Raw genomic sequence first — 12480 nt, forward strand, 5'->3', positions numbered from 1 at the left:
GCTTTCTTGGCGCTTTTTGAAAGGCTGCAAAGCAGCCAATCAACAAGCGTCATACTACTTGCCCCAAGAGGCCATCACAGCCATGCCTACTATTGGCATGGCTGTGATTGGCCAGAGCACCATGTGACCCAGCCTCTATTTAAGCTGGAGTCACATAGCGCCGCCCGTCACTCTGCTCTGATTAGCGTAGGGAGAGGTTGCGGCTGCGACAGTAGGGCGAGATTAGGCAGATTAACTCCTCCAAAGGACTTGATTAACTGATCGATCTGCAGCTGTGGATCATTGAGCTGCTGATCCTCAATTGCTCACTGTTTTTAGGCTGCACAGACCGTTTGTCAGTCTCATTTTTCTGGGGTGATCGGCGGCCATTTTGTGTCTTGTGGTGCGCCAGCACAAGCTGCGACCAAGTGCATTTAACCCTCAATGGTGTGGTTGTTTTTTGGCTAAAGCCTACATCAGGGTGAAGCTGTCACACCAAGTGCATTTAACCAGCAATAGTCTGTTCATTTTTTGGCCATATACAAAATCAGGGGCAAGCTGCGCCTGTCACCAAGTGCATTTAACCCTCAATGGTGTGGTTGTTTTTTGGCTAAAGCCTACATCAGGGTGAAGCTGTCACACCAAGTGCATTTAACCAGCAATAGTCTGTTCATTTTTTGGCCATATACAAAATCAGGGGCAAGCTGCGCCTGTCACCAAGTGCATTTAACCCTCAATGGTGTGGTTGTTTTTTGGCTAAAGCCTACATCAGGGTGAAGCTGTCACACCAAGTGCATTTAACCAGCAATAGTCTGTTTATTTTTTGGCCATATCCCAGTCTAATTCTGTCACTAAATCCATACCGGTCACCCAGCGCCTAAATACTAGGCCTCAAATTTATATCCAGCTAAATCTGTCCCTAGTGCTGTAGCTGGGCGAGTTATTTAGTGTCCGTTCAAGCACATTTCTTGTTCTGGGTTGAAATACAATTCCCAATTTAGCAATTTCATAATTTAGTGGTTCCTGCTATATCAGAGCTATTTGAAATCTATCCCAAAAAGGGTATATAATATTGAAGGTGCACATTGGGTCATTCAGAATAACTTCACACACACCCGCTACTGTGTATTTCCAAGTCTAATTCTGTCACTAAACCCATACCTGTCACCCAGCGCCTAAATACTAGGCCTCAAATTTAAATCCCTCTAAATCTCTCGTTACCGCTGTACTGTTGTTGCTGGGCAAGATATTTAGTGTCCGTCAAAGCACATTTTTTGTTCTGGGTTGAAGTACAATTCCCAATTTAGCAATTTCATAATTTAGTGGTTCCTGCTATATCAGAGCTATTTGGAATCTATCCCTAAAAGGGTATATAATATTGAAGGTGCACATTGGGTCATTCAGAATAACTTCACACACACCCGCTACTGTGTATTTCCAAGTCTAATTCTGTCACTAAACCCATACCTGTCACCCAGCGCCTAAATACTAGGCCTCAAATTTAAATCCCTCTAAATCTCTCGTTACCGCTGTACTGTTGTTGCTGGGCAAGATATTTAGTGTCCGTCAAAGCACATTTTTTGTTCTGGGTTGAAGTACAATTCCCAATTTAGCAATTTCATAATTTAGTGGTTCCTGCTATATCAGAGCTATTTGGAATCTATCCCTAAAAGGGTATATAATATTGAAGGTGCACATTGGGTCATTCAGAATAACTTCACACACACCCGCTACTGTGTATTTCCAAGTCTAATTCTGTCACTAAACCCATACCTGTCACCCAGCGCCTAAATACTAGGCCTCAAATTTAAATCCCTCTAAATCTCTCGTTACCGCTGTACTGTTGTTGCTGGGCAAGATATTTAGTGTCCGTCAAAGCACATTTTTTGTTCTGGGTTGAAGTACAATTCCCAATTTAGCAATTTCATAATTTAGTGGTTTCTGCTATATCAGAGCTATTTGAAATCTATCCCTAAAAGGGTATATAATATTCAAGGTGCACATTGGGTCATTCAGAATAACTTCACACACACGCTTCTGTGCATTTCCAAGTCTAATTCTGTCACTAAATCCATACCGGTCACCCAGCGCCTAAATACTAGGCCTCAAATTTAAATCCCTCTAAATCTCTCGTTACCCACCGCTGTACTGTTGTTGCTGGGCAAGATATTTAGTGTCCGTCAAAGCACATTTTTTGTTCTGGGTTGAAGTACAATTCCCAATTTAGCAATTTCATAATTTAGTGGTTTCTGCTATATCAGAGCTATTTGAAATCTATCCCAAAAAGGGTATATAATATTGAAGGTGCACATTGGGTCATTCAGAATAACTTCACACACACCCGCTACTGTGTATTTCCAAGTCTAATTCTGTCACTAAACCCATACCTGTCACCCAGCGCCTAAATACTAGGCCTCAAATTTAAATCCCTCTAAATCTCTCGTTACCGCTGTCCTGTTGTAGCTGGGAAAGTTATTTAGTGCCCGTCAAAGCACATTTTTTGTTCTGGGTTGAAGTACAATTCCCAATTTAGCAATTTCATAATTTAGTGGTTCCTGCTATATCAGAGCTATTTGAAATCTATCCCAAAAAGGGTATATAATATTCAAGGTGCACATTGGGTCATTCAGAATAACTTCACACACACGCTTCTGTGCATTTCCAAGTCTAATTCTGTCACTAAATCCATACCGGTCACCCAGCGCCTAAATACTAGGCCTCAAATTTATATCCCGCTGAATTTGAATACAATACATTGGGCCAAATAATATATTTGTTGTTGTGGTGAACCATAACAATGAGAAAAACATCTAGTAAGGGACGCGGACGTGGACATGGTCGTGGTGGTGTTAGTGGACCCTCTGGTGCTGGGAGAGGACGTGGCCGTTCTGCCACATCCACACGTCCTAGTGTACCAACTACCTCAGGTCCCAGTAGCCGCCAGAATTTACAGCGATATATGGTGGGGCCCAATGCCGTTCTAAGGATGGTAAGGCCTGAGCAGGTACAGGCATTAGTCAATTGGGTGGCCGACAGTGGATCCAGCACGTTTACATTATCTCCCACCCAGTCTTCTGCAGAAAGCGCACAGATGGCGCCTGAAAACCAACCCCATCAGTCTGTCACATCACCCCCATGCATACCAGGGAAACTGTCTCAGCCTCAAGTTATGCAGCAGTCTCTTATGCTGTTTGAAGACTCCGCTGGCAGGGTTTCCCAAGGGCATCCACCTAGCCCTTCCCCAGCGGTGAAAGACATAGAATGCACTGACGCACAACCACTTATGTTTCCTGATGATGAGGACATGGGAATACCACCTCAGCATGTCTCTGATGATGACGAAACACAGGTGCCAACTGCTGCGTCTTTCTGCAGTGTGCAGACTGAACAGGAGGTCAGGGATCAAGACTGGGTGGAAGACGATGCAGGGGACGATGAGGTCCTAGACCCCACATGGAATGAAGGTCGTGCCACTGACTTTCACAGTTCGGAGGAAGAGGCAGTGGTGAGACCGAGCCAACAGCGTAGCAAAAGAGGGAGCAGTGGGCAAAAGCAGAACACCCGCCGCCAAGAGACTCCGCCTGCTACTGACCGCCGCCATCTGGGACCGAGCACCCCAAAGGCAGCTTCAAGGAGTTCCCTGGCATGGCACTTCTTCAAACAATGTGCTGACGACAAGACCCGAGTGGTTTGCACGCTGTGCCATCAGAGCCTGAAGCGAGGCATTAACGTTCTGAACCTGAGCACAACCTGCATGACCAGGCACCTGCATGCAAAGCATGAACTGCAGTGGAGTAAACACCTTAAAACCAAGGAAGTCACTCAGGCTCCCCCTGCTACCTCTTCTGCTGCTGCCGCCTCGGCCTATTCTGCTGCTGCCGCCTCGGCCTCTTCCTCCGCCTCTGGAGGAACGTTGGCACCTGCCGCCCAGCAAACAGGGGATGTACCACCAACACCACCACCACCACCTCCGTCACCAAGCGTCTCAACCATGTCACACGCCAGCGTTCAGCTCTCCATCTCACAAACATTTGATAGAAAGCGTAAATTCCCACCTAGCCACCCTCGATCCCTGGCCCTGAATGCCAGCATTTCTAAACTACTGGCCTATGAAATGCTGTCATTTAGGCTGGTGGACACAGACAGCTTCAAACAGCTCATGTCGCTTGCTGTCCCACAGTATGTTGTTCCCAGCCGGCACTACTTCTCCAAGAGAGCCGTGCCTTCCCTGCACAACCAAGTATCCGATAAAATCAAGTGTGCACTGCGCAACGCCATCTGTAGCAAGGTCCACCTAACCACAGATACGTGGACCAGTAAGCACGGCCAGGGACGCTATATCTCCCTAACTGCACACTGGGTAAATGTAGTGGCAGCTGGGCCCCAGGCGGAGAGCTGTTTGGCGCACGTCCTGCCGCCGCCAAGGATCGCAGGGCAACATTCTTTGCCTCCTGTTGCCACCTCCTCCTTCTCGGCTTCCTCCTCCTCTTCTTCCACCTGCTCATCCAGTCAGCCACACACCTTCACCACCAACTTCAGCACAGCCCGGGGTAAACGTCAGCAGGCCATTCTGAAACTCATATGTTTGGGGGACAGGCCCCACACCGCACAGGAGTTGTGGCGGGGTATTGAACAACAGACCGACGAGTGGTTGCTGCCGGTGAGCCTCAAGCCCGGCCTGGTGGTGTGTGATAATGGGCGAAATCTCGTTGCAGCTCTGGGACTAGCCAATTTGACGCACATCCCTTGCTTGGCGCATGTGCTGAATTTGGTGGTGCAGAAGTTCATTCACAACTACCCCGACATGTCAGAGCTGCTGCATAAAGTGCGGGCCGTCTGTTCGCGCTTCCGGCGTTCACATCCTGCCGCTGCTCGCCTGTCTGCGCTACAGCGTAACTTCGGCCTTCCCGCTCACCGCCTCATATGCGACGTGCCCACCAGGTGGAACTCCACCTTGCACATGCTGGACAGACTGTGCGAGCAGCAGCAGGCCATAGTGGAGTTTCAGCTGCAGCACGCACGGGTCAGTCGCACTACAGAACAGCACCACTTCACCACCAATGACTGGGCCTCCATGCGAGACCTGTGTGCCCTGTTGCGCTGTTTCGAGTACTCCACCAACATGGCCAGTGGCGATGACACCGTTATCAGCGTTACAATACCACTTCTATGTCTCCTTGAGAAAACACTTAGGGCGATGATGGAACAGGAGGTGGCCCAGGAGGAGGAGGAGGAGGATGAGGAAGAGGGGTCATTTTTAGCACTTTCAGGCCAGTCTCTTCGAAGTGACTCAGAGGGAGGTTTTTTGCAACAGCAGAGGCCAGGTACAAATGTGGCCAGCCAGGGCCCACTACTGGAGGACGAGGAGGACGAGGATGAGGAGGAGGTGGAGGAGGATGAGGATGAAGCATGGTCACAGCGGGGTGGCACCCAACGCAGCTCGGGTCCATCACTGGTGCGTGGCTGGGGGGAAAGGCAGGACGATGACGATACGCCTCCCACAGAGGACAGCTTGTCCTTACCCCTGGGCAGCCTGGCACACATGAGCGACTACATGCTGCAGTGCCTGCGCAACGACAGCAGAGTTGCCCACATTTTAACCTGTGCGGACTACTGGGTTGCCACCCTGCTGGATCCACGCTACAAAGACAATGTGCCCACCTTACTTCCTGCACTGGAGCGTGATAGGAAGATGCGCGAGTACAAGCGCACGTTGGTAGACGCGCTACTGAGAGCATTCCCAAATGTCACAGGGGAACAAGTGGAAGCCCAAGGCCAAGGCAGAGGAGGAGCAAGAGGTCGCCAAGGCAGCTGTGTCACGGCCAGCTCCTCTGAGGGCAGGGTTAGCATGGCAGAGATGTGGAAAACTTTTGTCAACACGCCACAGCTAACTGCACCACCACCTGATACGCAACGTGTTAGCAGGAGGCAACATTTCACTAACATGGTGGAACAGTACGTGTGCACACCCCTCCACGTACTGACTGATGGTTCGGCCCCATTCAACTTCTGGGTCTCTAAATTGTCCACGTGGCCAGAGCTAGCCTTTTATGCCTTGGAGGTGCTGGCCTGCCCGGCAGCCAGCGTTTTGTCTGAACGTGTATTCAGCACGGCAGGGGGCGTCATTACAGACAAACGCAGCCGCCTGTCTACAGCCAATGTGGACAAGCTGACGTTCATAAAAATGAACCAGGCATGGATCCCACAGGACCTGTCCGTCCCTTGTCCAGATTAGACATTAACTACCTCCCCATAACCATATATTATTGGACTCCAGGGCACTTCCTCATTCAATCCTATTTTTATTTTCATTTTACCATTATATTGCGAGGCTACCCAAAGTTGAATGAACCTCTCCTCTGCCTGTGTGCTAGGCCTAAATATATGCCAATGGACTGTTGCAGTGGTGGCTGACATGAAGCCTGATTCTCTGCTATGACATGCAGACTAATTCTCTGCTGACATGAAGCCAGATTGTCTGTTACGGGACCTCTCTCCTCTGCCTGGGTGCTGGGCCTAAATATATGCCAATGGACTGTTGCAGTGGTGGCTGACGTGAAGCCTGATTCTCTGCTATGACATGCAGACTGATTCTCTGCTGACATGAAGCCAGATTGTCTGTTACGGGACCTCTCTGCTCTGCCTGTGTGCTAGGCCTAAATATATGCCAATGGACTGTTGCAGTGGTGGCTGACGTGAAGCCTCATTCTCTGCTATGACATGCAGACTGATTCTCTGCTGACATGAAGCCAGATTGTCTGTTACGGGACCTCTCTGCTCTGCCTGTGTGCTAGGCCTAAATATATGCCAATGGACTGTTGCAGTGGTGGGTGACGTGAAGCCTCATTCTCTGCTATGACATGCAGACTGATTCTCTGCTGACATGAAGCCAGATTCTCTGTTACTGGACCTCTCTCCTCTGCCTGTGTGTGTGCTGGGCCTAAATATATGCCAATGGACTGTTGCAGTGGTGGCTGACGTGAAGCCTCATTCTCTGCTATGACATGCAGACTGATTCTCTGCTGTCATGAAGCCAGATTGTCTGTTACGGGACCTCTCTGCTCTGCCTGTGTGCTAGGCCTAAATATATGCCAATGGACTGTTGCAGTGGTGGCTGACGTGAAGCCTCATTCTCTGCTATGACATGCAGACTGATTCTCTGCTGACATGAAGCCAGATCGTCTGTTACGGGACCTCTCTGCTCTGCCTGTGTGCTAGGCCTAAATATATGCCAATGGACTGTTGCAGTGGTGGGTGACGTGAAGCCTGATTCTCTGCTATGACATGCAGACTGATTCTCTGCTGACATGAAGCCAGATTGTCTGTTACGGGACCTCTCTGCTCTGCCTGTGTGCTAGGCCTAAATATATGCCAATGGACTGTTGCAGTGGTGGCTGACGTGAAGCCTCATTCTCTGCTATGACATGCAGACTGATTCTCTGCTGACATGAAGCCAGATTCTCTGTTACTGGACCTCTCTCCTCTGCCTGTGTGTGTGCTGGGCCTAAATATATGCCAATGGACTGTTGCAGTGGTGGCTGACGTGAAGCCTCATTCTCTGCTATGACATGCAGACTGATTCTCTGCTGACATGAAGCCAGATTGTCTGTTACGGGACCTCTCTCCTCTGCCTGGGTGCTGGGTAGTGTTGAGAGCGAATATTCGAAAAGCAAATTTTTTTCGCGAATATCGCAACTTCGCGATTTCGCGAATATTTCGAATATAGTGCTATATATTCGTAAAAACGAATATTCGTTTTTTGTTTTTTCCCCCCCCCCCCACAAAATTACAGTACACATTTAATTGATTGTTTCCCAAAGGTCCAACAGCTCAGATCTTACTCACATTGCCTAAAAGTGATTGAGGCGCGAATCTTCGTAAGGCGATTTTATTAGCGCACATGCGAATATCGGCACGTCCCAGAACAGAGGCAAAGGGCTTTGCATTCATACATTAGTGAATTGAGTTGCGAATCTTCGTAAGGCGATTTTATTAGCGCACATGCGAATATCTACACTTGTCCCAGAACAGAGGCAAAGGGCTTTGCATTCATACATTAGTGATTGAATTGAGCTGCGAATCTTCGTAAGGCGATTTTATTAACGCAAATGCAAATATCTACACTTGTCCCCAGAACAGAGAGGCAAAGGCCTGTGCATTCATATAGTATAGCACCATATTCGCGAATACGTAGAACTTCGTAAAATTCGATTTACGAATATTCGTATTTTTTATTTTACTTTCCACCTTACAGATTACATTGATCTGTACTCTGTCAACTACTGTCATCACCCCCCACTGTATCTCGATTGATTCCCAAAAGTCTCACATTCCCTAGAAAGTGATTGAGGTGCGAATCTTCGTAAGGCGATTTTATTAGCGCACATGCGAATATCTACACTTGTCCCAGAACAGAGGCAAAGGGCATTGCATTCATACATTAGTGATTGAATTGAGTTGCGAATCTTCGTAAGGCGATTTCATTAGCGCACATGTGAATTTTGCATAGCATATGTATTATGCGATGCGAAAATTCGAATTATCGCATATGCGAAATAATAACGAATTTGAATAATCGCGAATATTTTACGAATATTCTTTCGAATATTCACAAAATTTCGCGAATTCGAATATGGGACATGCCGCTCAACACTAGTGCTGGGCCTAAATTTATGACAATGGACTGTTGCAGTGGTGGCTGACGTGAAGCCTCATTCTCTGCTATGACATGCAGACTGATTCTCTGCTGACATGAAGCCAGATTCTCTGTTACGGGACCTCTCTCCTCTGCCTGTGTGTGTGCTGGGCCTAAATATATGCCAATGGACTGTTGCAGTGGTGGCTGATGTGAAGCCTCATTCTCTGCTATGACATGCAGACTGATTCTCTGCTGACATGAAGCCAGATTCTCTGTTACGGGACCTCTCTCCTCTGCCTGTGTGTGTGCTGGGCCTAAATATATGCCAATGGACTCTTACAGTGGTGGGTGACGTGAAGCCTCATTCTCTGCTATGACATGCAGACTAATTCTCTGCTGACATGAAGCCAGATTCTCTGTTACGGGACCTCTCTCCTCTGCCTGGGTTCCGGGGCCTAAATATCTGAGAATGGACTGTTCCAGTGGTGGGTGACGGGAAGCCAGATTCTCTGCTATGGAACCTCTCTCCAATTGATTTTGGTTAATTTTTATTTATTTAATTTTTATTTTAATTCATTTCCCTATCCACATTTGTTTGCAGGGGATTTACCTACATGTTGCTGCCTTTTGCAGCCCTCTAGCTCTTTCCTGGGCTGTTTTACAGCCTTTTTAGTGCCGAAAAGTTCGGGTCCCCATTGACTTCAATGGGGTTCGGGTTCGGGACGAAGTTCGGATCGGGTTCGGATCCCGAACCCGAACATTTCCGGGATGTTCGGCCGAACTTCTCGAACCCGAACATCCAGGTGTTCGCTCAACTCTAATCCAAGTCTATCTGACATTTATGGCATACAGTGTCACCTGCAGAGACCAGGGAAGTAAAGCACAGCTGCATACAGGACCCTATGTGTGTTTATGGTGTAACAATCCTGCCTCCAGCATTATGGGATAACTGTCCCCTGTCCTCTAATATCATGATGACTCTGCTCTTTCTGCCCAAGTCTATACTGCAAAGCTGAGCTGCAGAAAACAGTGTCAGATGGCCCCCCTTGACTAGTGGACCACATCCTATCAGCTGTGCATGCTACCCAAAAACATACAGTAAATAATGGTGGACGGGGTAAGGGCAAGGGTTCATATGACCTGAAATTCACATGGGGGAAAATGTGGCAATTTGACCAAAGTGGAACCGCTCTTTATAAGAGGGCAAGGCGTAAACCTATTGATGGAAGAAAATCTATTAAATGAACAATTTTTCATGTGATTATTGCAATCAGCAAGGTTCACCACCACGTATTCCAACAACAGCACAATTTTGTTAGGAGAAAAGTTATAGCCTCTATGCCATAGAATTATTAAAGAAACGTTTCTGTCACTTTCTCTCAAAAATAATCATTCAATGTGGAGCAGCATGTACGTGACCACCTCACAGACATGCACTCCCCCTACACTCTTCTCACTGCCGTACACCATTACTCGTAAACATGTCCTTTTAAAGAGCGCTATGGGTGAATTTATGTTCCTCTCCTTCATGTCATATGCTCTTACCATGAACTGGATTTTCCTCCTCCAAAAGAGCTGAAACCTCCATCAAAATTTCGGAAGCGCAGCTGCCTCCTGTAACCTAGAATGAACGCAGGAGGAATACCTAATTATTCCACAGAGCCTAATATTAAATTTATTCATCAAGGCTATGCTCACAACATGTTTTAGAACAATAAGAGGAATTTAGCATGCCCTCAGGTCAATTCTGTAGATTGCAAACACATATACATTTTTGTCTTTTTATATTCTTGGCTCTTTTTGTTTTTTACTTGCTACAATGGTGGTTAGGCATTGTTTGAACAGATTCATGTTGATGTTTTTTTCTCTCCTTTCGCCCCAAGCAAACACAACAAAGGTCTAATTTACGAAACGTTCTGAGATGCACTGCAGTGGTTTCACCACTGTTTACCTGGGATTGCACTTGTGTGCTCAAAGCTTAACGACCAGACGGTACTCTGTTCAAGAAATTTACGTCAACCTAGTGATTATAGTCCACATTTCATACTAGCTATACTTAAGACGAACTACAATCTGCATCATAAATTTGATTGTTGTCCTTGAAATATAGTAAATGTTTTTCTAATACTCTTCAAAAATATTCAACACTCTACACTCTACATGTTAAAAAACAGCTTTACTTAAAGAGAAACCATGGAAGACTCATCACCCCCTGACCTAGACCACATCAAACTATGTTCTTCTGTTATCCTTCATGCCTCATCTTTCTTGATTTTTATAAAACAGACCAACTTCTGTCTACATCTGGATTGTAGAAACCAAAGCTCTGGTAACTACTTGTATCAGAAACTATAGTAGAATACAGTAGGTCATTCCACATTGTGTGCAGAATGCTGGAAAGGCAGAGATGCAGGCGTGAGATCAGGGGCGGACTGGGAACCTAAAGTGGCCCTGAAAAATAAAACTAAAACCAATTTTGTAGACTGGTCCAAATTAACAGAAGGTGGGGCAACACAAGTAGGCAGGGTCAACAATACTATAGTGCCAAATACCATCACAGCAGAACCAAATAACACAGTGTAGCGCAATATACTGTCCCAAAAGCTGGCCCTCTGTGGTGATCACCAATAGCTACCATTTTCTGTCCTGATCCTACAGTTGTCTTTGATTAAGTTATGGAGTAGGGGGCTTAGGAGGTGAGATGTGGGCCACAGTAGTTGAATTCAGGAGGGCATGTCCCTGGCCGAGTACATGATTCTTACAGCATTAATTACTGTTGAGAGCTCATTATATACCCTGTAGGGTCTATGGCCAATCCAAACCTGTGTGAGATGGTGAAACAGCTCTCATTATGTGAACACTGCTTTTGTGAAAAAGACGTTAAAAGATCGTCAATGACATTCTGCTGTTTGGCCACAAGATGCCGCTGTTTCCTAAGCTCAGCCACAGACTGCATTTCATGTGATGTTAGAAACTCCCAAGGGGTGGAGTTATACAAAAGCCTGGAGAAGGAAGTGACACAGCGACCATTTTAGAGTCAGGCTGAGAGAGACACTGAGGACTTGTCTGACCAGAGGATCCATCGACATCCAGGTGTGGGAGCATCCTTCAGTAACCAGAGCTGAAGCCAAGTGAAGCTGATCTTGTCCAAAACCCTGATCCTGTCCAGAGGAAGGAGGATTGCTGCCAGGAATGCTGATGAGAGCTGAGGAGCAAAGCAACATACACTGCGGTACCGCACGCTTGTTGGAGAAGCTTTTTCTCGACTCACAGTCACCAGCTGATGCAGAGCGGACCCAGGTCGGTAAGACTGATCGTGCACGCACCTCAAGTGCATGCACCTTAAGTGAGCCCGCCAGTAGGTAAATTGCCGCTCTAACCTCCAGCATACAACGGAGGGTGCTGCGCTGTGCAGCCAAAGGTCTCAGCCTACTGGCTGGGTGTATGTAAATTTAATTGTGTGTTACCAGCATTCGTGGTCGTGCTCATTATTAGTAAAATACTGTTTTGGCAAAAACTAGAGTTGGAGTTGCTTTCCTCGTTCTTGACCTTGCTGCATCTTGGGGAGCCCTCCCCGGTACACGGCTTACACAGGTCTCATACCCAGGAAAGGATGCAGGCTGCACTGTGCAGCAGCATTGCTTTCACAAACAGTATGCCAACTCTATCCCTGGGAGTAGGGAGGGGAAGAGATGATTGATTGGCAATAGTCTTACATCATTTGCAAGAACCAGTGAGAAACCTGCCGGATTCTGTCAGATGTGTTATCATTCATAAAAGTACAAGATACCGTTGTGACTTCCGACATCATCATCATTGGGAGTAATACATATGGGAGAAATGATTTTTACTGGAGTCCCCTG

The 12480-nt window shown here is 47.0% G+C and overlaps 1 protein-coding gene across 1 annotated transcript in view; it reads right to left on the reverse strand.

Annotated features, from left to right (window-relative positions):
• Nucleotides 1-12480, reverse strand: part of LOC122940820 (ovostatin-like) — a 105338-nt gene that overhangs the window by 13292 nt on the left and 79566 nt on the right. Inside the window, 1 exon segment of the mRNA XM_044297605.1 lies at nt 10163-10238. Coding sequence (XP_044153540.1) covers nt 10163-10238 — 76 coding nt within the window.

Source organism: Bufo gargarizans, chromosome 6 (assembly GCF_014858855.1).
Source record: "Bufo gargarizans isolate SCDJY-AF-19 chromosome 6, ASM1485885v1, whole genome shotgun sequence".
NCBI classification, from domain to species: Eukaryota; Metazoa; Chordata; class Amphibia; order Anura; family Bufonidae; genus Bufo; species Bufo gargarizans.